The 26,582-nt window shown below is 56.1% G+C and overlaps 1 protein-coding gene across 1 annotated transcript in view; it reads right to left on the bottom strand.

Moving 5' to 3' along the window:
- ANKS1A (ankyrin repeat and sterile alpha motif domain containing 1A) overlaps nucleotides 1-26,582 on the bottom strand; it is a gene marked incomplete at its 5' end in the record, with an annotated part of 101,616 nt that overhangs the window by 26,470 nt on the left and 48,564 nt on the right. The window contains one exon of the mRNA XM_015560837.1: nucleotides 2,582-2,648. Coding sequence (XP_015416323.1) covers nucleotides 2,582-2,648 — 67 coding nt within the window. The remainder of the gene's footprint in view (nucleotides 1-2,581; nucleotides 2,649-26,582) is intronic.

Raw genomic sequence — 26,582 nt, 5'->3', positions numbered from 1 at the left:
GCTGGTGAAAAGAAGAAAGCCAAGCGGTCTCTTCCGCTTGACAGAACAAAGGCAGAGTGGCCTGGCCAGCGGGCAGGCTCACCCTCCTGGACTCGTGATGTGGGGTGAGCTGGAAACGACATCTGTCGGGATTCAGGGAACTGGCTCCAATGCTGGCAGCTCAGGGGCTCACGGCCCCAAACAGGACTGAGACCCGAGTGCCAGAGAGGTCTCGCCGGGCAATCCCACGCCAGCCGAGGGCTGCTGGAGGGGCTGCTCCCCCAGCCAGGCTGGCAAACCCGAGCCCAGGCTCTTCTCTGGGATCCAGAAGGACAACCTGTACCCCGATACTGACCATCAGAATAAACCAGAACCCTGGTCTGGGCCGAGGCCTGGTGCTCCCTGGGGTCCTGGCGAAAGCCACCCCCTGACCCTCAGACAGAAAGCAGAGACCGGGCAGGCTGAGCCCACCCTCTCCACATGTCACGCCTGGCAGGGTGGACACGCTGTCCCGGTGGCACCCTCGGGAGCCTGCCTTTGACCTCCTAAGCTGGGGTATGAGGATGAGTCAACCCGTGAGTATAAAAGCAAGACCGTGTTGGGATCCAGGAACCTAGGAGGGTAGCGGGGCCAACCAACTCCCACCACTCGCATGGGTCATGGGGGCAAGAACCGGCCGGGCAAAGGAAAGGCTCTGCCTCCAAGGACAAGGGCTCCTCTGTTTCCAGAGGTGCAGCCGATCTCCCGACTGAGCCACGCCGAGAGGTGACCGCACAACCAAGCTCTCAAGCACCCAGAGGTGGGGCCCCTCTGATACAGAGGGTGCAGGAGCAAGACCAGCCTCGGCTGCACTGTCAGCCACCCATCCCTGGCAGTGCCCACCCATCCCTGGAGGGGGCCACCCATCCCTGGCAGTGCCCACCCATCCCTGGAGGGGCCCATCCATCCCTGGAGGGGCCCACCCATCCCTGGCAGTGCGCACCCATCCCTGGAGGGGCCCACCTATCCCTGGCAGTGCCCATCCATCCCTGGAGGGGCCCACCCATCCCTGGCAGTGCCCACCCATCCCTGGCAGTGCCCACCCATCCCTGGCAGAGCTCTGAAAGGGCAGCAATGTTGGTCTCAGCCCTGAACTTCTGTCCCTCAGACACCTGACCCTTGGTCAGGCCTGCACACTACAGCCGAGCACAAGGCTGCAGGCCCGAGCAGCAAGTGCCTGCAGACAAGGCCACAAGCCAGAGGGCCCCTCTGTGGACCCTCCGTAACCCAAGACAGACACAGACTGACCAAAGCCAGCTGGGCCTCCTGGAACCCAGGGAAGCAAGGCTGCTGGAGGGAGGGCGCCCCGGAACCCAGTCTGAGAATGGCGCGGAGACAAGCCGGGCAGGTGCCCCTCCTCTCTAGGCTTCTCCGGACGCGTCGGCAGTGGTTTCAGGGGTGGAAGCAAGCACAGCCACTGCTCACTGAGTGTCTCTGGCTAAAGTATTTGCACACGTCACTCAGTCCCACAACCTATGTGTAGGGACAGTTAGGCCAGTGGCGGGAGTCGGGGCTCAGAGAGGCTGGTGGCCAGTCTGAGACACAAAAAGGGTACGGTCTTTTATTTCAATAGTTTTATTCATTTCAAACGGGCCGGATCTGGCCCGCGGGCCGTAGTTTGCCCACCGCTGGTCTAGAATTATAATTTGAACTCAGGACAGGGCCCCAGGCCTGTACTCCCTCCACAAGCCCACGCCTCAGCAGGTCCTTTCTCCCCAGCGTGCACACGCACCCCACCCCCCAGACTTCCTGCCAGGGCCAGAGGCCCACGAGGAACCAGAGGTCACTTGGGGCTGACAGGTCAGCCCTGGATGGAGCCCCGAGCAAGCGAGGAAGCCTATCCCTTCAGAGCAAGAGGCCTCTCCTCGTAAGGGGCAGAGACGGGGGTGGGGGGGTGGGGGGGAGTCTGCAGTGCTCGGGGGAAGGAGTGTGAGCGCTGCTCTGAGAGGCACCTTTAAGTGTCACCTGACCTAAGAAAGTAACAACCACGACTCTATTATAAGGATGACAGCTCAGATAAGGCCTCCCTGGCCCTGTTTCAAGTGAAGGAAAGAGAAGCAGACCTCACCCCTGGGGCTTAGAGATGGAAAAAACACCCAAAGGAGTAGTGAGCTGAAGTGAAAGTCAAGCGACTGAGGAAATGGAGAAAGAGACACAGGAGGAAGCGGTAAAGCCGACCCCTGGGGAGAGGCCCGCTCACAGCTGCGGCCGGGCCTGGGCTGAGCGAGGCCCCCAGTGGGGAGCCCCACCCCGAGAAGCTCCGATGTCAGCCCCTCGGAGAAAGCCCACATTCAAGACAAGAATGATGAGTGACGGCGGCTCATTAGGAAATGTAGTTTCTGAACAGGCAGACCGAAACTCAACTTGCACACAGCCCCCTCCGAGCTGGAAGAGGAGCCATGGCCCCGAGGACAGCGAGCTGGGCTGTCGGACAAGGAGCGGCTGACTGGGGGCCCCGTGGCCTGAGGCTGCCCTCTCGCCCCTCTCGCCACCTTCGTGCCAGAGGAGCCCGGGGCGGACGGGCACCAAGGCCTGTGTGCGCGGGAGGCGGCTCGGCTCGTACCTGAGACCCTCTGCTGCTCCCGAGAAAAGTCAATCCCTTCTCCGATGGAGCTCATGATCTTCTCAATCTGAAACGAAGAGGAACAGAGAGGAGAGGCGTCAGGCTCGGGCTCAGCAGGGGCAGCTCACCGTCCGTGCACCGGGCAGGCCTCGGGCTCCTCCGAGAGTCCAAGGGAGCACCAACCTGCAAGGCTCCAGGATCTGCCACAGACGGAGAAAAGCCCCCAATGGCCACGGCCAGGTGGGGCCTGAAGACAGGCTCTGAAGGGCGCGAGCGGGTGGAGATGCCAAAGGCACGCGTGCCTCACCCCCAATTCTCCCAGACCAGGCAGGCCTGGGCAGAGGGTGGGAGCAGGCCAGGCCCAGCCCTGCACACGCCAGCATTCCGATCCACGAGCGAGGCAGCCAGCTTTGTCGCAGCAGCACCCCATGTGCCTAGAGCAGTGGCAAGTCGGAAGCACTCAACAGAGCACCGATGCCGCATGACCGCCCGCTCAGGTGCGTCCGCTTTCCAGAGCGGAGATGAGCACGTAACCCTGAGAGGAGGGCCTTTTGCTCCCTGGAGGCCAGCCATCCCGGACAGAGCTCCGCGTCAGGGATGCGAAGGGCCGGACACTTGTCCTCAGGACCACAGCGGACGGCTGGTCTCAACGCGTCCCATGTCTCCAGCCCTGGCCTGGTATGGACCACCTGTCCAGCCACCTGGCTTTGGTCACCCCGAGCCAGGCCCAAGCCCCCCACCCCAGGAAACCTGGCCAGGGGCAGCAGGCCTAGGCGGCGAGGGGCCACCTCCTCTTCCTCCGCTCCTCCTTTCTGGGTTGCAGTGATCATGAGCTCATTCACTTGCTCTTTTTCCAAAAAAAATGGAAAGAGAACCTTTTGTACCAGGGCTTGGAAGCTCTCCTCTAAGTGCAAGCGAGGAGCCTGGGTCTGACAATCAGAAAAACAGCCGCTCTCCGGCCAGCCTGCAGCTGGCAGACAAAGCTGGCACACTGACGCCCGGCAGAAGCGCTCAGGGCAGCCGGCCCTGCCCTGCCCCCTCTCCCCCCCGCCCAGCCTGGAAGAGGCATTCTCCAGCCGCAGAAATGACTGCCTGCTAACAACACTGCGAACTCCACCCTGGGCTCAGCAAAAGCAAAGGGACCAGGACAGCTGGCCGGTGGGGCAGTGGCCGAGGCCGGCCGGCAGCAGCACCCCCCAGCTCCCCCCGAGCAGGCAGCGCGGTGGGCAGGGAACGGCCCAGGTGGACAAGTGGGCTCTCAACACCAGGGCCTCCGTGTTCCGTCTGTAAAGCAGGGACAGGCCCTGCCTCCCACGAAGGGTTGTGTGGACCAGGAGTATTGGTTCGTAAAGCACCCGGCCGAAGCCCTGGCTCACAGAAGATGCTCCATACAAGGTCAGTCGGCTTTCCGCGTCCCTCAGGTATCAGAGTGCTCTAGCCCGGTGAGACCGACCTTTAAAGTTTTAAAACACATTTTCCTCACATTTATTTTGTGACGGGTAATGCATCCACATGATTCCAAAGGTACAAAAGGACATTCAGAGAAAGGTGTCCTGCCCCCATATAACCAGTTTCTCCAGTGACCTGGGTCCATCCACTCGCATGTAATCAAACCTATGAATGGACCCACCTCCCCACTGATGGAGGCATTCCCTCTCCATTTAAGACTGCCCCTTGGAATTCTTCCTACAGAAGAGAACTTTAAGAAAAGGAAACATTTTAAATGGATGGGGTACAGCATCCCGGGTGTGGCTGTGCGATAGTTATTCACCAGGCCCTGCCGTGCGCGTGTGGCCTCGGTCCTCTCTCATGGTAAGCAGAGCCGCGGCGGATACTGTCCCACATGCATCTTTGTTCTCCTGTGCAGTCCCCCCGTCGAGTGATTCCTAGTTACCCCGAGAGTCCTGGCAGGCACAGACCTCACAGGCCCCCCCCTCCCCCGCTGACTTTGCTAAGGCCTTCCTGAGACGGACAGTTGTTAACTGCCCCCGTCAATTCACCCCATTTGCAGAAAACACTGATTTATAAACATTGTCTTTTCACGACTTAAACCTTTTTTCTAACTTCAACCCAGGGGTCCCGCTGTTTCCCCAGGAAAGGCCGTTCTCCAGCAAGCTGCTCCCCACCCCGGGCTGCACGCAATGCCATGCCAGCGCCAGGCTGAAGCCCGGTGATCCAATCAGGTGACAAGCCAGGAAGCTGGGCAAAGAGTGGGCACGCGATATGTATGTGCTGATGAGCCTTCTTTTTCCTTCCCCACATTTATGGGAGGAAAGTAGGGCGCCCGGGTGAGGAAACATCCTAGGTGGGTGATGGGTCCTTATCCCAGGCACCCCTCTTCCAGGCCAGAGGGTGTGTCGGGGAGCATCACCATGCAACCCCCCTTGCGGGTGGAGTCAAGCATGCTTTGTTTGCTATTTTACACCCCCCATCCCTGGCCCCTGGGCTTGGCTCGTGACACACACACACACACACACACACACACACACACGAGGGGGGAGGGAGGGGAGGAGAGAGGAGAAATGAGTGGTTTCCACTTGCTTGGAGCCGGCAATGAAAAGTGCGTTCAAGGCCACGCAGAGGGTCAAGGGTGGGAGAGCTGAAATGGAGGAGACTCCAGGTGTCCTTTGAGGTGAAGTGGTCACCCACATGGCACATTTCACCGTCGTCATCACCTAATACCCAAAGCCCCAGCTGGCCTGTCCAGTCCACACCTCCTGGCTGCCTCATTCATGAGACTGTGCCAAAGCGCCTCTGGAATCACAGCCAACAGGCGCCCTGTGCCTCCTGCTTGCCCCAGATACCCTCAGGCCACCGACCAAGGGCCAGGGGACGCCCACAGCCCTCGGGTGGGGGTGAGGACTCAGGACTGTCCCCTCCCCTGGGAAGGGACTGAGCTCTGTGGACGGCAGCACCAGTCCGCGGAGAAGACCCGTTAAGGAGGAGCTGAGGACGGGCAGCAGGACTGCCGGGGGGAAGGGGCAGCGCAGCCGCCCTGCCTGTTCAGAGCCCGGCAGGTCCCTGCCCTGGCAACGCCGGCACAGACTGGGGCGTGGTCCTGCCCGGCCTGGGAGACGGGGAGGAGCTGGGCCACATGGTCTCTCCCTGTTCACCGCCCTGCCCCCTCCAGGCCCGGAACCAGCAGAGAGTGAATGTGGTCATTCAGTCTAGACTAAGAGGAGCGGTCACAGGAGCAGATACCATTCTGAGCTGATCTACACTTTGTGCAGTTTAACCGTTTAGGCTGCTTTCCCAGGAATGGGGGGGGGGGGGAGATGATGGGAGGGCTCAGCTCAATTCTGTCTTCTCTACTGTTGAGAATCAGTGTCATTTTTGGAGAGAGCTGGGAAACAGCCACACTGTCATCACTTCCCACCAACTCGATTAGGGAACTTGTGTCTGGTAAGGAAAGACCTGAAGGCTATTATCATAATGGAGTCATGTTTGGAAATAGTCCATTTTGAGAAAGGACTCAGGATGATATGCATTCCCTATGTGCCCCCCGCCCCTGCACCCAGGGCTGTATAAAATGCATTTCTTATGTGCCCCTGGCCACCCCCCCCCAGGGCTGTATAATATGCATTCCCTATGTGCCCCCCGCCCCTGCCCCCAGGGCTGTATAAAATGCATTTCTTATGTGCCCCTGGCCACCCCCCCCCAGGGCTGTATAATATGCATTCCCTATGTGCCCCCCGCCCCTGCCCCCAGGGCTGTATAAAATGCATTTCTTATGTGCCCCTGGCCACCCCCCCCCAGGGCTGTATAATATGCATTCCCTATGTGCCCCCCGCCCCTGCCCCCAGGGCTGTATAAAATGCATTTCTTATGTGCCCCTGGCCACCCCCCCCCAGGGCTGTATAATATGCATTCCCTATGTGCCCCCCGCCCCTGCACCCAGGGCTGTATAATATGCATTCCCTATGTGCCCCCCGCCCCCGCACCCAGGGCTGTATAAAATGCATCCCTGTGTCTGAAAATAAAACCAAAAACAAACACGGAGGTGCTGCTGCCCAGGCCACCTGACGCCTGCGTGCCTGGAACACGGAATCCTGGCTGCCCACGGGCTGCAGCGGGAGGTGATCTGTGCACAGAGAGGCCCCCATTCGCCACCACCAGGACTGCTGCCAGGAGCACCTCGGACTAAGAATCCACTTTCCGGGGGAGCAGAGGGGGGCAGCTGGAGGGAAGAGTGCTTCCCCGGGGTGCTGAGGGCATTCCGTGTGCCAGGAGGTGTGCGGGGCACGGTTGTCCACACCAGAGCCACAGGCCCGAGGGAAGCCTTCCTCCGGGGGGTGGGAAGGTGAGAGGCGGGGCTCCCAGCTGTAGCCGCGTATCAGAGCAGGAATCGCTCGGGTGGACCTGCCTGGGAGCCCCCAGGCGAGGCCAGTGCAGCGGAGGGAGGGAAAGGGATCGCCTTCCTTCTACCTTCTTTTGTGCAAATGGGAACAAGGGGTGTGTCTGTGATCCACCAGGAACTGAATGTGGCTCCTGAAGTCAGACACTCCCCCCCACCCGCTTCCTGCTGCCCGGGGAGCTGCCCGCTCCTAGGGCCCTCCCACCACTCGGAGCACACACTGCAGTCTCCTCTGCCCCCAGCACTGACCATCATATCCGCCCAGAACCACACTCTGCTTTGCATGGTGCTTCCCTGGGGGGCTGTTCCACAGCGCGTCCCAGAGACACTGCCGAAGCATGAAGGGCGACGATCCTGGCCCCCCGGGGTGCCCTTGCAGAGCTGGCGCACTGGCGTGCCCGGGACAAACAGGAACAGCTGCCATGTGCTGAGTGTGCACGCCAGGCCAGTCACTCACTGGCTCAGTGCGAGGGAGAGGCAGCCACCACGCCGGCCCAATCCGGGTTCCCTAACCCACTTCCCGCCTCATCTGTGCCTTTCCCAGATGGTGCCCATCCTCCAGGTGAGGAAGTCGAAGCTCCATGCCAGGACAGACTCCCACGCTGCCCGCGGATAGCACAGGGCTCGCTCCCGAAGAGCTCGAGCTTCCCGCGGGGACCAGGTGGCAGTGGGGACTTTCCTGCCAGGGTCTCCACGCCAGGGCACAGGGCTGAGGCACGGGCCCTAACCTGTGCCCCAGGGCTGCTGGCGTCAAGGCCTCCTCCGCTGTGCAAGGACCTGAGACTGCTGACAGCCCGCTCCGGGCCAGAAGCCCCGAAGGCCCCATCGCCACCGTCCTGCCTCGTCGCCGCAGGCAGGCTCTGGGCCCAGAGCGGGCTTCCCCTCCACACCCAGGAGGGTCATCGACTGCAGTCTACGTCTCTAACTGACCAGGTCTGGTCACTCTCCCCTCCCCTAGACCTTAGGAAGGGCAGGGATGGACTGAAGTAGCCAGTTGTCCTGATTTCGGACCTTGTCGCTGCTTTGAGGAGAGGGAGGTGGGACGGTGGGAGCAGGGAAGGCGGCAGGCTCAGGGCTGTCAGCTAGGCCTCCTCCGCACAGGCTGGCAGCTCCGCTAACAGTGGGGCCCCTTCTCCACAGACGCGCTGGGGTCTCAGCTTCATCGGCCTATTCAGAGGCACACGGGGGCGACCACGTTAACTGCCCTACCCCTATCCCACCCCCTTTCCTGCGGGACAGAGGTCACAGGGCCCCGCCCTCCCTGAAAGCCCGGTGCCTCAGTCTCTAACTTCCTCTCTCCCTCCCCACGGTACCCCGCCCGTCCCTCTCAGAGGCTGATGCTGGGCCTTGCTCCCCAAAGCGTCTCTCGGCCCTTTTCCTGACCCGCAGGTGCTCACGCCCGACCTACAGCCTGACTGGAGGGGAGTCCTGCTTGCACACAGTACCTGCCAGACGACCTCAGAACGCAATCTTTAACGCAAAGCCCCGAAACTGCTGGGAGAAGAAGAAATGCCGGGAGACGTAGATTTCAATGAACTTCATTATTGTCGCCACATCGCACTGGGTGTGTGCCAAGTCCTGGCTTCAAAAAGTGGGACAAGAATCTAAAAGTTTAATGAGGATATGTATTTGGGTTCTAGTCCAATTTGCACAATCTACTCTCCATCCAGGAGCAGGCTTCCTGGGGGTAGGGGGTAGGGAAGGGGGCACACAAGCCTCAGAAAGGCCGCAGGCCCCTCGGACCCGGGCAACCAGCCTGGCGGGCCTCTGGGTTCTTTTACCAACCCCCCGTGCCTCCCCTGGGCCCCGTCCTCCCACAGGCGCAGGGCACCCCAATGCACTGACTGTTAGCCTGGCTACGCGGTGAACTAGCCCCAGGAAACACCCCAGGCTCCCACTCGAGGTCCATTTCCTCAGCAGCGTGGCCGGGAAAGGGTCCGATGGACGCCCACCGCGGCTCAGGTTCTGCAGGGAGCACCTGCCTCGTAGCATCCGGGTTGTGAGATGTGGAATTCTGAGCACCACACTTACGTGTTAACGATGTCAAACGAAAACTGCATACATGTAACACAAACACACTGCCAGCCTCCACTGTTGCCCGGGGTGTCCTGCAGCTTGCTAGTAGCTCTGAACTCGGGAACAGGAAGACGTCGGGTAAATGAGGCTGAGAGAGTCCCTGAACTGCACGGTAAAGCACTCGCTAACCCAGTGATGGCGAACCTGTGACACGCGTGTCAGAGGTGACACGCGCACTCATTTTTTTATTGATTTTTCTTTGTTAAATGGCATTTAAATATATAAAATAAATATCAAAAATATAAATCTCTGTTTCACTATGGTGGCAAATATCAAAAAATTTCTATATGTGACACGGCACCAGAGTTAAGTTAGGGTGTTTCAAAATGCTGACACGCCGAGCTCAAAAGGTTCCCCATCACTGAGCTAACCTCTCAGGTGAGCCTCACACAGAGCACATGCTGCAGCGAGTCCGTCCCATGAAGCCAGAGGCAGCCCGAGCCCATGCGAGGGAACGCCAGGAGTTCCCGGGGCGGAGGGGCAGGAACTGACCGGAGAGGGACATGAGGGACTCTCTGGGTGGTGATGATATTCCGTATCCTGACAGCAATCTGGTCACACAAATGTATGTGTTTATCAAAACTCCGGGAATGGTAGGTTAAAGATTTATGCATTTAACTCTGCATAAATTTACTCCCCCAAGTAACTACAGGAAAATACTGGAGCTGGTTAATGTTAGATATGATAACATGTTTAAGGATGACATGTACCGATGGCTGCATGTTTGAAATGCATGGGCAATAACGGGTTTTTAAGTAGGCTGAGATGTGGAGAGACACGAGATAAAGCAAGTACAGCGCAGGCTAACTGGGAGCCGAGGCTCTCAGCGGGGATGGAGGTATGCACTCTTCAAGTCTCTCTCCAGTTTTCTGAATGTTCAAATGTTTTCAGAATAAAACACTGGGGGGAAACCTCTTTCAGGATCAAATCTCTTAGAGAAGAAGGAATTATAAGCTCAATCTTGGTTTGCGTTTCATTTCTAATGAACTCTACGCAACACGCTAATGAGCAAAGACCTGCCCACAGGCCAAGGAAACGAGAGGCAGGAGGGAGGCTGACGTCACTGTCTGGGCACAGCGCCCCGGCTCGCAGCACACCCCTCTGCTGGGCGTGCTCGCTCTGCCAGAACCAGGTGACCCAGTCTTGACTGTCGGAGCTCCCTCTTGCTCCTCCCAGGGAGGGGGCCCGGGAAACTGGCTCAGGCCAGTGGGGCTGACAGACACTGACCCCTCCGTGGGCAGCATAGGCTGGCAGGATGCGCCTGTTCCCTTTACAGCCTGAAGCAATGAAGGAGGACCGAGTCCACCCGCAGGCACCGCCGGGCCAGGGAGAGGCGTGTGATGGCCAAGAGCTCATTACTTCAGGGCACCTTTGCTGAGGATTCAATTCCGGTGCTGATGTAGCCGTCTCTTCAGAAAGTGCTCTGATCAGTGTTAACAGAGCCTTGGGGGCGGGAGGGGGGTCTGGCCCCACCCATGGGCCTCGGCACTGCACACCAGCTCATGCCTCCCTCCCTCGGATTGGTTCATCTGCACACCTACCCGGAGGGCGAGGATTCTTCCCATTTTACAGAAGAGAAAACCAAGCATCAGAAGAAATACGGGGCGCCCATGGTCACAGGCTGGACACGAACCAGTGCCCCGACTCCCCACGCCCACCTTATTCAGGGCCTCGCTTCTGCTCTATTAGGGCTCAGAGGACAGCTCCCACATGCGGGCCAGACCCCTGACAAGGCAGTGGGAGCGGTGGGGGAAATGAGGACTTTGGATTAAGAAACTTGAGTTCAAAATCCACGTAATCAGTTGTGGATCAACTTCCCTTTCTATAAAGTGTGGAAAATGTCCTCCCCAGGGACCACTGTTGTGGACAAATCACCTCTTCCTCAGAGGCGAGGAGAGCTGCTCACAGACCTGGCGAAGGGCAGTCTTGGTGGGTGCTCGGTGCCGACAGAGCCCAACAAGCTGCAAGTCACGATGACACGGGTGTGCACAGACTCTGCGCTTCGTCAAGGACACGGTCTCCGTGCGGCGCCTGGTTCCCTGAACGGCCTCTCCCTCGAAGTGGACCAGGCTCCTGTGCGGTGAGCCCAGCGGTGAGAGCTGCTCCGTCCGCCCCGCTCCTGCAGGTCCCGGTCCCTGCCACGGCCGGGGCCACAGCAACGGCACCCAGGACCTTCTTACCTTAGGTTACTGAGCCCACAGGTCACTGGGCTCCCCTCAGTCCCCACCGGGCCAGCTGCCAGCCTTCCTCACACCCAGAGCCACCCGCAGCCCCTGTACAACCACAGCTGCCGGCGAACAGTCTGTGCAGGCCCAGCTCCCGCTCATGTGAGATTAGAAAGGGTTTGCACTCCTGATTCACACTCATCTGGTGCCAAAGTAAACAGAATTCTACCTAAAAAACAAGTTCATCAAAACCCAGGTTCCTGTGTGTGTGTGTTAAAGGACAAGTCTGCGGGTCGGGCCTCCTCTGGCCGACAATGCTGAGAACGTGCGTGGGACCGGCAGCTGCTTCCGGGACACTCGGCGGGAGGTCACGTTCAGGACAACACCTTTCCGGGCGGAGTGACGCCTGGAGAAAGGAGGCTCCTTGTATGAACAGAGGACAAGACCGAAGAGGGAGAGGGAACAGGGTCTCAGTACAGGCCTACGCCTGCCCTTCCCACAGGAGCCGTGAGGCCTGGAGGCTCCAGGGCAGGCAGGTGGGCAGAGACTGTGGAACCAGCATGGGCACCCGTAACAGAGATAGCAGCACCCACCCTGCAAGTCTGTCCACGACCTCTGCTTCACCAGCCTACCAGTTCCTAACTGCAGACCACCGACTCCCTCAGGAAACCATACCAGCTCGGGCAGCAGGAGGGTGTGTGTGTGTGTGGGGGGGGGGGGGGACGGGTTTGGGTGGGCTGGCAGCCGGCAGGCTTCTCTCATGCACCAGGGGCCTGCTGCTCCCACCCACTGCGCTCACTGACCGAGAGTCAGCTGGGGTCATTTCCAACACCGTGTGAGACAGTTGTATTTGATGGAAAGAGAAAATGTAATTAAACATCACATAAGTGATGAAACGAGTGAGTGTAACAAGAGCTGTTTCGGTGACAACCAAGTAGATACTTTGCAGAGACTTAATAACAGGATAATTTTTTAAAAATGCGTTCTTCAATTAAGTGTTGGAGAAATGTAAAAATCCTAAATGAATTCTGTACTGAGATTGCATCACAAGTGGCTAAATTCTTGCTTTGCTTTTTAAAAATAGTTGATTTTAGAAAGAAGAAAGGAGAAAGAGGGAAGAGAGAGAGAAACAGAGAAACATTGATGTGAGAGTAACATCGATTGGTTGCCTCCTGCATGTGCCCAACTGGGGATCAAACCCGCAACCTGGGTATGTGCCCTGAACGGAAATCGAACCGACAGCCTTCTGGTGTAGGGGATGACGCTCCCACTGAGCCACACCTGCCAGGGCTGGCTTTACTTTAAAAAACTCAAACTGGAAGTTTAAGTCACTGATGTACTGTGGATATGGCTCGTGTAATAGGACAGAGGACTCTGAATTAGCTGCCCAGGTAGGTCCACCTGGGGAGCCCACATCAATAGGCTGGGGTGCACACCTACTTGTTTGGGTAAATTAAAATGTCTGTATTCCTTTTAAAAATGACCTCTCCTGCCCAGCCAGGTGTGGCTCAGAGGTTGAGCGTCGACCCAGGAACCAAGAGGTCACGGGTTTGACGGGTCAGGGCACAGGCCCGGGTTGAGGGCTTGATCCCCAGTAGGGGACGTGCAAGGGACAGCTGATCAATGATTCTCTCTCATCACTGATGTTTCTCTCTCCCTCTCCCTCTCCCTTTCTCTCTGAAATCAATAAAGAGATACTTTTAAAAAGTGACTGCTCCCTTTAACAGAGTTTTGTAATTAACTAAACAACCCCGTCCCACTGTCTGTAGGGAGGCCCTGGGGGAGTTGCAGTGTCTGATACCCCATCTGCCATCAACACGGCAGCTGCCTGGGCAGGATCCTCTAACCCCGTGGTCAGCAAACTGCGGCTCGCGAGCCACATGAGGCTCTTTGGCCCGGTGACTGTGGCTCTCGCACAAAATACCACGCGATCACTGTAATGTTGCTACTGTTATGAATCGTCATGTAAGTATCTGATATGCAGGATGGTCTCAGGCGCCCCCTGTGAAAGGGTCGTGCGACCCCCAAAGGGGTCGCGACCCACAGGTTGAGAACCACTGGTCTGGTGTCTGGGGGTATAATCCCCCTCTAGCTGAATCACACCCCAGGTGCTGTTAAGCTTTGTAGGTGAACACACTTGATGCTCTAAGCCAGTGGTTCTCCACCTTGGCTGCACATTAGAATCACCTGGGAATCTTTTTAAAAATCCTGATTTCTGGGCCTCATTCTCCCGAAATTCTGTTTCTTTGTTATGGGGTGGGGCCACAACATTAGCAACAAAGAAACAGAATTTCTGGAGGATGAGGCCCAGAAATCAGGATTTTAAAAGATTCCCAGGTGATTCCAACATGCGGCCAAGGTTGAGAACCACTGCCCTAACCACTTTCCCTCCAGACACAGAACCCTCTCAGGCTGCTTTTCCTAAAAAGTCCCTCCACTGAGGGAAGAAAACAGCTCCAGGTGACTCCCCACATCTCGGCTCCTCTTTGAACAATGCCTTTGCTTTCACTGATCACTGTCACTCACGGGCCAGGGCCAGCCAGGGTCCTGGGATCGTCCGGTTACAGACCAAAGGCATTAGCACGTCACGAGCACTGACATCCTCTCAACCCAGAGGCTCCCTCACACAGGTCAGCGGGGTGAGCAGGAGCCACCCTCAGTCCACCCTGCCCTGGAGCTGGGAGCACGGAGCCGGAGGCTCACGCGTTAACTAAGAAGACCTTTCCCTCCCCACGGTGCCCTGACCTCCCCCGGCAGATCACGGGGCAGAGGCAAAACAGCTGGAGTCCGCCAAGGCTCACAGATGGGCTGTGATGCTCAAGGGCATCCAAGGGCAACCCGAAGAAGCAGCCTGAGCCAGGAAGTGGTCTGTGCCTGGGCCTACCCGAGCCCGACCAAGGAGCACAAAAATTACAGAATAGCATCCTTTTGCCCCCAAATGTAATCACGAAGGACGTGATACGTGGAAACACTCCATGTGAATGACAGGTGGGGGATCACCATGTGCTGGGCAGGAAAGCGGAGCTCAGGAGTCCGGACAACAGAGCACATGGGATGCCTGACCGGCTGGAGGCCTGGCGATGGAGCTGCCACCTACCTACATTCCGGCTGTGCCAATACTGAGCCTGAGCCGGGCCGGCCTCTGCCTCCTCCGCACCCCACCCCTCACCCATCATCCCCTCAGGACCAGCTCAAGCCCCAGTATCTCCCACGCCATGTGTGATCTAACGGGACGTTTTCAGAGCCAGAGCAAGGCTTTATGCTTGGTCTCCCTTTGGAAACACATCAGCTGCCTGAACTTCGTCTGTAAGCTGGACTGACAACACCTGTTCGCGGGCTGGCGAGGGGATTAAATGCGATAACACATTTGATAACACGGCCTGGTCTGCTAGGCCGGTGCCCTGCCAGCAGCCTCGGATTGGCTGCATCGAGCTTAGAATCCTGTGGCTGTGCCGGCCGAATGGACACCGCACACAAGCATGTTGGCGGCGGTGCCGGCCCTGCCATGTGCACGGGCTGCGGGAGCCTCTTCTGTGCTTCAGCGGCGTGGCCCAGCTCCCCGACTGTGGTTTGCAGGGAGGGGTTTGTTCGTGGCGGACACCTTGCTGGGACCTGAGATTTTTCCCGAAGAGGACTCGAGAGGGGAGAGTGGCGCTTCCCTCTTTCCAGGTGAACGCCCCCACCGCACCCGCACTGGGTCCCCGAGTTCCTCTCCATCAGCCCGTGCTGACCTCGGCACAGGAACTGTGTTCTCTCCTTTTTTAAAAGTAAAATATTTCTTGGAATCCAAGAGTCTAGTTTACAATATTATGATTCAGTAACAGTAACAAAAGGCCGTCCACATGCCTGCCATATAGCTTTACCTGGAACACGGCCGATACGCGGAACTAAACGCGCCCTCCTGGACCAATGCTCCACCCCGCCTCTGACTGGCCATCCTGTCAGTATTCCTCCACAACACGGCCCCTGCCCCTCTTTCTTGGCCTCACGGCAGCAGCACAACTTGATGTCCCTGAAGTAACCCAGTGGGTTCTGGGGCCAGAGCTCAGGGTCAGGGGCTCCCCTGCTGGAGAGGAAGGGGAGGCACGGGAAGGACCAGTGTGAGGAAACAGGCCTGGGAAAGGGAGAGCAGCAAGGCCTGCATCTCGGCGGGTGGCAGGCGAGGTCACGGGGCTTCTGGGACTCCTGAGAATATCCACTCCCTACCTGAGCCAAACTTCAGGTTCAAAACACCAGCACGCTGGGTCACAGCAAGACCACCTTCCAAATCAGCCGCGGCCCAGCCCGCGCCCGGGCCCCTGCGGACCTGCACGGCGGGAGGGAAGGCGGGAAGACGGCACGCTGCCCTCCCCCCTCTGCGAGACCTCTGCACCGGGACCCTGGGCCACCGCCCGCAGACTCTCTCCCGCCTCCCCTGCGCCGGATTCCACAGCAACCACACCGAGAGTCTCCGCGGGTTTGCAAGAACTGTTCCCGAGGGGTCTGTGTGAGGCAGGGCCCTGCAGAAGGGAGTGGGAGCGACGGTCTCAGGGCGACGCCAGGAGAGCCCAAGTTTGTTACTGTGACAAGAACCAGGGCCACAACTACTTTTAGTTCTTCCAATGATTTTACAACGTCTCCACTGTTGCCTATTTACAGGCAGCCACTGTTTCCCACTTTTGTTTTGCTCAACAAGCGGTAAACACTTAAAAGGGGCTGTGTGCTTATTTCAGATACAGAAGCCGCCTGGGCGGGGAGGAGAGGGGAGTGGGAGACCGCAGGCGGCCTGACCAGTGTGCCAATCCCTGAGGCTGTGGAGAGAAGAAGGGCAAAGGGAAGCTTGCTGAGGCCACGGGAGTCCAGAGCAAAAGGTCAGGGGTTCCAGGCTGGGCTCCCCAGCTCCACTGTTCACCGAGGTGCGGGGAGCCTTGGCTTCCGAGCCCACCTCTTACACAACCCAGTGCTTGAGCAACAAACGGACTGGTGCAGAGAAAGCAAGTTCAGGCTGAAGGGGGTGTACTGCCACTGCACCATGATCAGCAGAGATTTGCTGTTCTCAGAGATCTCTGTGCTCTGGCTGTGTGTATATGTGTGCATGTGTGTACATGTACACGTGTACACACATATACATGTATGCGTGTCTATACGTATCTTTGCATGTGTGTTTGTGTATACATGTATATGTGTGCGTGTGTGTTGTGTGCATGCATATACTGTGCATATGTGTGTGTGTGCATGTGTGTGCGTGTGCATGCACACATGTATCAGAATCTCAAAAATGCTCCTACATGGTGGAAAATAAACAGGATGGCTTAGTCAAAACTGTGAAGTAGAAATCTCTAACCTGTTTTTGTTTAGTTATTTGCTCCCGGAAGCGGGAATGACTGAGGACGGCTGGTACAGGGGTCAAGCTCAGTCCTGGGCTCTTGGCACCGGGTGGTGGAAACCGGGACAGGAAGGCGAGGGCTGCACGAGGCAGGAAGGGAAACTAAGGCTCAGGGGGGTTCAGTGACTCAGCCGAGTCACTGACAAGGGCAGCAGGGCGAGCCCTTGCTTCTTGCCTCTGCTGAGCTCCCCGTGGATTCTGCAGGCGGGGTGGGCGCAGGATGGAGCAGCCCCTGCGAAGGCCCTTAAGCCTCCAGAGAGCTGAGCCCTGAGGGAGAAAGACCTGAGGTGAAACTGAGCTTCCTCACCCTCAAGTCCCTGCATCCCTGGCCCTGCCTCTCTCAGGAACATGGCTCTGGGCAGAGCACTGCGCTGTCCCCCTCAACAGGGGACCCGGGGACGTGGTCCCTAAACTTAGCAAGTCTGTGAGCCCCGCGCCCCACTCCCCTAGTTGGGGTAACAAGAATGTTTGAAGGTTGCCAACTTTTCATCACGGCAAATAAGGACTTTCAATTACGACGACGGAAGGGTGAGGGAGGTGGCTGTGAAGCCGAACAGCTCTGCTCGAGAGGGCGGCTGCGCGAACCAGCGCAGAACAAGGCGGCCAGAGCCAGGGCATGCGTGCACCGCTGGTGAGCTGGAGTGAGGCCTGCTGTCAGGTCACACCGATGCACCCTCCTGGCCTGAGATTGTCCCAGGGCTACGTAACGTGTTGCCATCGGCAGAAACTGGGTAAAGGGTAGTAAATAAAGGACCTCTCTGTTTCATTTCTGCATCTTCCTATGAATCTAAATTATCTATCGTCTAGATATATAAAAGGCTAATATGCAAAGTGTCCCCTCGGGAGTTAGACCGGGAGACGGGGAGTTCGATTGCTCACCATGACGTGTGCTGACCACCAGGTGGTGGCGCAGAACGAAGGAAGGCCCCAGCCAGCAGCCGGAAGGCCCTGATCGGCCCTGATCGCCGACCAGGCCTAGGGACCCTACCCATGCATGAATTTCATGCACCAGGCCTCTAGTTTCAAAACAAAAAGCATGAATAAAGGAAAGGAATTTTAGGTAAACATGAAAACTATCCCCTCTGCTTTTAAAAGGACAACCGAAGTACAAAAACAGGATGGACCCCATCAGAATAAAGGCAGCTGGCAACCCACCGCCCAGCGGCACTGCCCGGCATGCGCACTGTCCCTCACTGCCCCCTGCATGGCGGACCAGGCAAAGCTGTGCTGAGGATTATCACGGTAAGAACGCAAGTTCTGGCTTCTCCGTCCTCACCAGCCTGGTAAGCAGCCACATCGGGCCAACAGACCCCTAGGAAGGCCTGGCACAGCTCCCGTCTCCCCACCAAGATGGGCCAGGACACAAACGTGGGCGGGACGCAGGCTGTGGGGCGGCGGGAAAGGGTGTGCGGGCTTTGCTGGTGAGATGTTTAAGTCCCTCTTCTGCCTCTCCTCCTACCAGTGCCCAGACCCTGCTTCTCCCTTCTCCCCCAGGGCAGAGAGAGCCCACGCACCCAGTGACAACCAGGGTTGTACCTTTACTCCACCTGCCCCCCGCCTGGCTCCGACCCTGAGACCTGTGCAAAGATGCTGCCAGCCAACTGAGGTGTGGGCACCACCAAGGTAGTCACATCCTCTCTGGGCTGCTTACTAACCTGAAAGGTGGCAACTCCCATTGAGGGAACCTCCCAGCTCTGAGGTTTCACTGTGAATCAAAGCAGCCCTGGCCCCGAGACCCTCCTGGGGTCAGTCCCATTCAGCAATGCCCCCAATTGCAGGTGCTGCCGAGGTAGTGAGGACTATGTCCGACACCAGCCAGAGCACACAGAAGCACCGGCATGAAATCCACGCCCACAACCGGCCCTCCCTGTTGGACTATGGCACGGAATCCCTCCCAGGGCGGAGGGAAAGCCGGAGCCGCTCACTAGAATGAAGGACGCTCTGATGACCCCCGCGGGGTTTTAGATGAGCCTGGTGCTAATCGCTTTCCTGCTCTGCATGCGAAGCAGGCGCCACAGGGGGAGCGGCGGGCAGTCCCCCGTGAAGGGCAGCCCCGTGAAGGGCAGCCTGGGAGCCGCTGTTTCCGAGGCCTGGCTTCGGCACGCCTCTCCCCTGTGTCCACAGGCAGTGCACTGACCTTGCAGATTCCACGGGAACCTGCAGGAAATGTTTTATTCTGTTTTACAGACGGAGGAACTGATACCCAACACATCACCGTGGAACCAAGAAGAGGAGTGAGGCTGTCTGGCGTCTGACGACCCAGCGTGGCCACCTCTGACCAGCGTGGCCGGCCGGAGGTGGGGAAGAACCAGTGAAGCCAAGCTCCGCCCGGAGCCCCACGTGTCAGCGCGGCGTTGAGGGCACGGTGGAGGCGGAGCCCCACATCGGCAGCACCGGGAGGGCTCGCCCCGCCTGTAGTCGCAGGAGTCCCTCGCCAAGCCCGGCCAAGTGAAAACAGTCCTTTATATGTGAACAGCAAACATCTTCTGTCTCATGGGAGGTATACATGAATGCCTATTTAGGAAACGATCTTTGTTGATCTAACCCATAAAACGTCAGTAAAAACAGGGAAACACATCATTACGACAAGCTCCTAGTCCCTACTTTAGACTGCTGCCCTCCCTCTCCCTGTCCAGGAGCACCCCGACTTCCTTCAGGGAAGCTCCCGAAGGGAAGGAGCTGCGTCCTTCATCACAGTCCCTGCACCCAGCACGGGCCTGACCGTAGCTGCCACCTCATGCTTACCTGCTGGCTGAGCCGGTGCCCTGCCGGGGGAGGCTCCCGGGAGGCCGGCAGGGCCTTTCACCCGTCTCCCAGCGAGCCGGTTCCTAAGCCAACGCTTTGCACCTGCTCACAGAGTAACGAGCCCCCAGGCTGACTTCTGCCGTGTGAAGGGGACTGTTCCCTGATCTGGTCTCACACACCACCTTGGCGCTTTTGCACGGTGTTTTGTCTCACTGTGTCGGATTGAGGAGCAAGGCTTGCTCAGCCCCTCTGTGCTCCCACAGGTGTCGGCTCTGCTCACTGCTGGGCCTCCTCTCCTGGGACGTGAGCCCTCACCGTGGTGATCTGACCGCCTCTAACAGGCACAGCCTCTAACAGGCACAGCCTCTAACGAGCACAGCCTCTAAGAGGCACAGCCTCTAACGAGCACAGCCTCTGACAAGCACAGCCTCTGACACGCACAGCCTCTGACAGGCACAGCCTCTAACGAGCACAGCCTCTAAGAGGCACAGCCTCTAACGAGCACAGCCTCTGACAAGCACAGCCTCTGACACGCACAGCCTCTGACAGGCACAGCCTCTAACGAGCACAGCCTCTAAGAGGCACAGCCTCTAACGAGCACAGCCTCTGACAAGCACAGCCTCTGACACGCACAGCCTCTGACAGGCACAGCCTCTAACGAGCACAGCCTCTAAGAGGCACAGCCTCTAACGAGCACAGCCTCTGACAAGCACAGCCTCTGACACGCACAGCCTCTGACAGGCACAGCCTCTAACGAGCACAGCCTCTAAGAGGCACAGCCTCTAACGAGCACAGCCTCTGACAAGCACAGCCTCTGACACGCACAGCCTCTGACAGGCACAGCCTCTAACGAGCACAGCCTCTAAGAGGCACAGCCTCTAACGAGCACAGCCTCTGACAAGCACAGCCTCTGACACGCACAGCCTCTGACAGGCACAGCCTCTAACGAGCACAGCCTCTAAGAGGCACAGCCTCTAACGAGCACAGCCTCTGACAAGCACAGCCTCTGACACGCACAGCCTCTGACAGGCACAGCCTCTAACGAGCACAGCCTCTAAGAGGCACAGCCTCTAACGAGCACAGCCTCTGACAAGCACAGCCTCTGACACGCACAGCCTCTGACAGGCACAGCCTCTAACGAGCACAGCCTCTAAGAGGCACAGCCTCTAACGAGCACAGCCTCTGACAAGCACAGCCTCTGACACGCACAGCCTCTGACAGGCACAGCCTCTAACGAGCACAGCCTCTAAGAGGCACAGCCTCTAACGAGCACAGCCTCTGACAAGCACAGCCTCTGACACGCACAGCCTCTGACAGGCACAGCCTCTAACGAGCACAGCCTCTAAGAGGCACAGCCTCTAACGAGCACAGCCTCTGACAAGCACAGCCTCTGACACGCACAGCCTCTGACAGGCACAGCCTCTAACGAGCACAGCCTCTAAGAGGCACAGCCTCTAACGAGCACAGCCTCTGACAAGCACAGCCTCTGACACGCACAGCCTCTGACAGGCACAGCCTCTAACGAGCACAGCCTCTAAGAGGCACAGCCTCTAACGAGCACAGCCTCTGACAAGCACAGCCTCTGACACGCACAGCCTCTGACAGGCACAGCCTCTAACAAGCAGAGCCTCTGACAGGCACAGCCTCTAACAGGCACAGCCCAGTGTAGCACAGGCCGCAATTCCTTCCCCAGCTCAACGCTGAAAAAGCAGACACAACACCACATCACACAAAATTTAGCACATGACGTAATGACACTGGCCTAAGTATGCTAAGCCAACTAAGCCTTGGAAATACATTAAAATTTTTTTAAAAAAATATGCTTTTATTGATTTTAGAGAGAGAGGAAGGGAGAGGGAGAGAAATGGAAACACTGGTGAGAAACATCGATCCGCTGCCTCCTGCATGCCCCATACTGGGGAACAAGCCTGCAACTGGGGCATGTGCTCTGACCAGGCATCGAACCATGACCTCCCGGATCACGGTCAACATTCAGGAGCCACACCAGCTGGGCTGGGAATGTATCTTAATTAATACAAGTGGGGAGCAATGTCTAAACTTAATCAAGTAAAGGGCACAGCCATAAGCTGATAGGAATACACAGTGCTATACAAATGCAGACAGCACTTAAAAAAATTTTTTTTATTGATTTCTTTTAAAAATATATTTTTTTTGATTTCAGAGAGGAAGGGAGAGGGAGAGAGAGAGAAACATCCATGATGAGAGAGAATCATTGATCAGCTGCTTCCTACATGCCCCACATTGGGGATTGAGCCCACAACCCGGGTATGTCACTTGACCAGGAATGGAACCATGACCTCCCAGCTCAACCACTGAGCCACACCAGCCAGGCTCATAAAGGTCCCAGGTTCGATTCCGGTCAAGGGCATGTACCTGGGTTGCGGGCACATCCCCAGTGGGAGATGTGCAGGAGGCAGCTGATCGATGTTTCTCTCTCATCGATGTTTCTAACTATCTCTCTCCCTTCCTCTCTCTGTAAAAAAATCAATAAAATATATTAAAAAAAAAAAGATGTGAGAGTGAAACATCCATTGTCTGCCTCCTGCATGCCCCTTACTTGGGATGGAGCCCCAAAACTGGCAACCTTTCAGTGCACAAGACAACGCCCAACCAACTGAGCCACCCCAGCTGGGGACAGACAGCACTTCTCACAAGGCGGGTCAAGACCCAGCAGATGTGGCTTTGTGGGATGACTGACCTAGGGCACTGTGGGTATCGACACCGCCGATGACTCCGAAGACGGCACCTGGTGGAGCTCTGCCCCAGGAGCCGGCTGAACAGGCTGCGGCACCCAGTCTGCCGGGCCCACCCACAAGTGAACCCTCCCAGGGCACCGAGTGCAGCACACGCATCCGTCACGGCTCCGCCTTAGGACCCAGTGCTTGGGCTGCGGCCCAGGATGAAGGGACCTTGCAGGGGGACCAGCAGAGAGCCAGCGCCATCGGCAGGGGGCATGGCCAGGCCTCTGCGCGAACACCCAACGGGACACTCCCCGAGGACCTGACTTCTGGGTCCGCAGCAATAGTTGTAATATTTTAAAGGTGGGCTTTGGGAAGCTCCCTCAGTTCTGCCAGCACCACCCCATCAGAGACGCTGACTCGTCTGCTCTACTGGGTAAGGGCCTACAGCAGCCGTGGGCAAACTACGGCCCGTGGGCCAGATCCGGCCCGTTTGAAATGAATAAAACTAAAAAAAAAAAAAGACCGTACCCTTTTATGTAATGATGTTTACTTTGAATTTATATTAGTTCACACAAACACTCCATCCATGCTTTTGTTCCGGCCCTCCGGTCCAGTTTAAGAACCCATTGTGGCCCTCGAGTCAAGAAGTTTGCCCACCCCTGGCCTAGAGAGCCGGTAAATGGCTCAGACATGGGACCGGCGGAGGACTTGCTTAGCTGAGCATCTGCACTGCCGCAGCCCGCCCTGGGGAGCCACGGGGCGGGGCACCCCGCAGGGCCAGCGCTGTCACTGCACTACACCGTGTCTACTCGAACTACACCCTGTCTGCTTGGCGCTTTGCTCCTCTCGATCTAACATAAAAGCTGAGGGCCGAGAACTGGCCAACATGATTTCTGTTCTTGACTTAAATATATGACACTGGAAGCAGAAAGAGCTGTACAAGGGCCTTCTATTTTCAACATTCTTTACAGATGCTAATGTGCTTTATGGAGGGGGCAGGGCAGGCAGTAAATGGGGTTAGCTTAAAACTTACATTGGCATTTAAATGTCAAATTCAACCCCTCCTTTCTAAATTAGAATGTTTTTGTAAAGCAACATTTTCAACGCAAAGACATGGAGGTGGGGCTGCTAGTCTATTAACTGCAGAAATCCATAAAACATCAGCAGTAAACCTCTCCTGAAATCCATAAATTTCTAGGCTCCCATCTGCGAAGCAAATGATTCCAAGTGTTGTCTAGAATCCCTCAGCTGTAGCATAAAAGGGCTGTTCCTTGTAACTAGAGAATGAAAAAGTGACAGTTACCACGTACGGCTGAGCTGGAGGAGGACTTGTCACATCTCCCTCAGGAAGGAAAAGGAAACCGCCTGTGCCCCCGCCGGCGAGGCCTTCGCATCCAAACCTCGAGCTCCCAGGAGCGACGGGACCCCCGTCATCCTCCTGGGGTCTCTCACTGCTGACTCCCATTTCTACCTGCCATTCTGGGCCAGGGAGCCCAGGGCTTGTAAAAACGAACTGTCATCACTACCCTTGAAAGTCTCTAATCTGCTCAGGGAGGCAGGCCATGCATAAAACAAGACCAGCCAGGCCTGTGCCAAATGCTTGCCAAGGTGAGAGCTGCGGAGGAGCCGGGAAGCGCGTCTGCGACCTTGGCCTGGGGGAGGGGCCAGTTTTAAGGCAGAGACGCGACACCCCCTCCCTGAGCCGGACCCTGGTCCCACCGCCGGGATCTTCCCTGCCTCCCACCTCCCAGCACTTGGTTCTTTTTCCCCACGAGCGCGTATTTTTGTTTGTGACCGAGCTTCTATGTGCTTGTACTTGTTTAATATCTGTCTCTTTCTTTCAACTCTGAGTCCTTCAAAAGCTGGTGACTCTCTTGTTTACTACTTCACTTCTGGAACTCCCGAGTACACAGTAGATTCTCAAAAACATGTGAGTCTCAAAAAAAATGTGGTCAGTGGTGGAGTGTCGGCCTATGAACCAGGAGATCAGTTCAATTCCTGGTCAGGGCACATGCCGGGGTTGTGGGCTCAATCCCCAGTAGGGGGTGTGCAGGAGGCAGCCGACTGCTGAGTCTCTTTATCACTGATGTTTCTATCTCTCTCACCCTCTCCCTTCCTCTCTGAAATCAACAAAAATATATATTTTTAAAAATGTGTTGAGTGAATGAATGAGCAAGCTTTAAAGAAGGGTGGAATTTCAACTGAAAGAAATGGAGAAAGTCATTCCAATAAGGAAATCTATAAACCATAGTGTAGAGGGAAATGGTGGGTATAAAAGTTGTCTGGAGTCAGGAAAAGAGGGTACAGGTGAGAGAGAAAGCCAGGTACAGAAGCTGACACAGGTTCATGCTCTGCAGAGCCATGACGCCCAGGCTGAGAAATCTGGACTTGTGCTCCAGCAATGGGCACCACGGAAGGTGTTTAGCCAGCGGAGATATACACAATATTTAGGGAACATGGTAAGGGGGCCATGGTAGAGGGACCAGAGAAGGAAGCCCAGAGGCGAGCAGAATGCTGAGGGCCCCTGGGGAGGCGATACCAGGAAGGTGAGCGGGGAATGGAGGAGGGGAGGGTTCTGGGAGGGGGCCCTGGGGACGGACACAGGACGGCAAGTGAGGGCTGAAACACCCTCCATGGGGCCTGCCTCGGGCCATTTATACTACTTATACACAAATTCCACAAGAAACAAAGATTTAAAAATGAAAAGTGAAAGCATGCGAGTTGTAGAATGAAAAAATAAAACCAATTTTTAGAGTAGGGAAGGTCTTTTTAATTGGAACACAAAATCCACAACTCATTAATGAAAGGGTGGCTAGATTCAATTACATAAAAATGTTTATTTTCTGCATGTTAAAAAGTTATGTCAAGCCCTAGCTGGTTTGGCTCAGTGGCTAGAGGGTCGGCCTGTGGACTGAAAGGTCCCAGGTTCGACTCCAGTCAAGGGCACATGCAGGCTCAGTCCCCAGTAGGGGGCGTGCAGGAGGCAGCCAATCAAGGATTCTCTCTCATTATTGATATTTCTCTTTCTCTCTCTCCCTCTCTCCCTTCCTCTCTGAAATCAGTAAAATATATATATTTTTTAAAAAGTTGTCAATTTTACCTAAATTAAAAAAAACAACCAAATACCGTAAACAAAGCCAAAAGACAACTGATATCACAGATAATGAACTAATTTCTTCAAACATAAAGAGCTTCTACAAATGCAAAGAGACTGAACCAACAATAAAACAACAACAGAATGAGGAGGCGGAAAGGAACGAGCAGAGCCCACAGACAGTGCCAACCTCACTCACAGCGAAAGGCAGCACTTCACAGCTCCACCACGACAACGTGACCATCTGCTCACCGGGAGGAGAGGCGCAGGCCCTTACCACAGCCGCTCAGCTTCTGGAAATTCATTTCCAAGTCACTGAATAAGGACATCATTGCAGCATGACTTTTAAGAATCAGTAAAAACTTAGTAACAATCAAATCGTTGACCTAGCCGGTTTGGCTCAGTAGTTAGAGAGTGTTGACCCTCAGACTGAAGGGTCGCAGGTTTGATTCTGGTCAAAGGCACATATCTCGGTTACAGACTCAATCCCCCGCCCTTGTCAGGGCCTGTGTGGGAGGAAACCAATCAAATGTCTTTCTCACAGAGATGTTTCTCTCTCTGTCCCTCCCCCTTCCTTCCTCACTCTCTAAAAATCGGTGGAAAAAATATCCTCGGGTGAGAATTAACAAACAAAATTGTCCATCTAGGGGAAACTTTTCAAATAAATAGCAGTATATCCATACTATGGAATGCTATGAAGTATGAAAAAAGAAAACACTTCATGTAGTTAATTAGAATGATTTTCAACAAAAATATTAAATGAAAAAAGCAAGGTTCAGAACAGAATATATAATATGGCACCATTTATCTTTTTAAAAAAATGTTTTTATTGATTTTAGAAAGAGGAATGGAGAGGAGGAGAAAGAGAGAGAGAAACATCCATGAGAGAGAAACATCAATTGGCAGCCTCCTGCACGCCCTCTACTAGGGATCGAGCATGTGCCCTGACTGGGAATTGAACCAGGGACCTCTTGGTGCGTGGGATGATGCTCAACTAACTGAGCCCACTACCCAGGGTGGCACCATTTATCTTAAAAAGAAAAATACTCGACATGTCTGATATGCTTATAGACCCACAAAACATTTTTGGAAGGATACTTAAAACACTGGGAGAGGAACTGGGTGTCTGGGGGACACAGAGAAAGGGAGACTTTAAAAAAATTTATATCCTTTTGTACCTTTTAAATGTCAGCCACATTCAGGTAGTATAACTTTTTAAAAAAATCCCCTGAGTACAAAAATTCCATTTCCAGTTAGAAATGAAGGTTAGACAAATATTCCCTTGCAGAGCACGGCTCCAGACAGTGGGGTTGGAAATCGCTGCCCTTTAAGTGCACTTCTCTGCTACACCCCAGGTCCCGGCGAGTGCAGAAGGGGCGGCCGACCCCTGAGGACACACTTCTCCAGACCGTCCGCCGGCCTGGGTGGGTGAGGGAAGCTCGCCCAGCAGCCCACCCGGGACTGACAGCCACTGCAGAACAGACGCAAGGCGCTTCAGAG

The sequence above is a fragment of the Myotis davidii genome, unplaced genomic scaffold (assembly GCF_000327345.1).
Source record: "Myotis davidii unplaced genomic scaffold, ASM32734v1 scaffold1036, whole genome shotgun sequence".
Classification (NCBI taxonomy): Eukaryota; Metazoa; Chordata; class Mammalia; order Chiroptera; family Vespertilionidae; genus Myotis; species Myotis davidii.
This window is presented reverse-complemented; position numbering and strand designations above follow the sequence as displayed.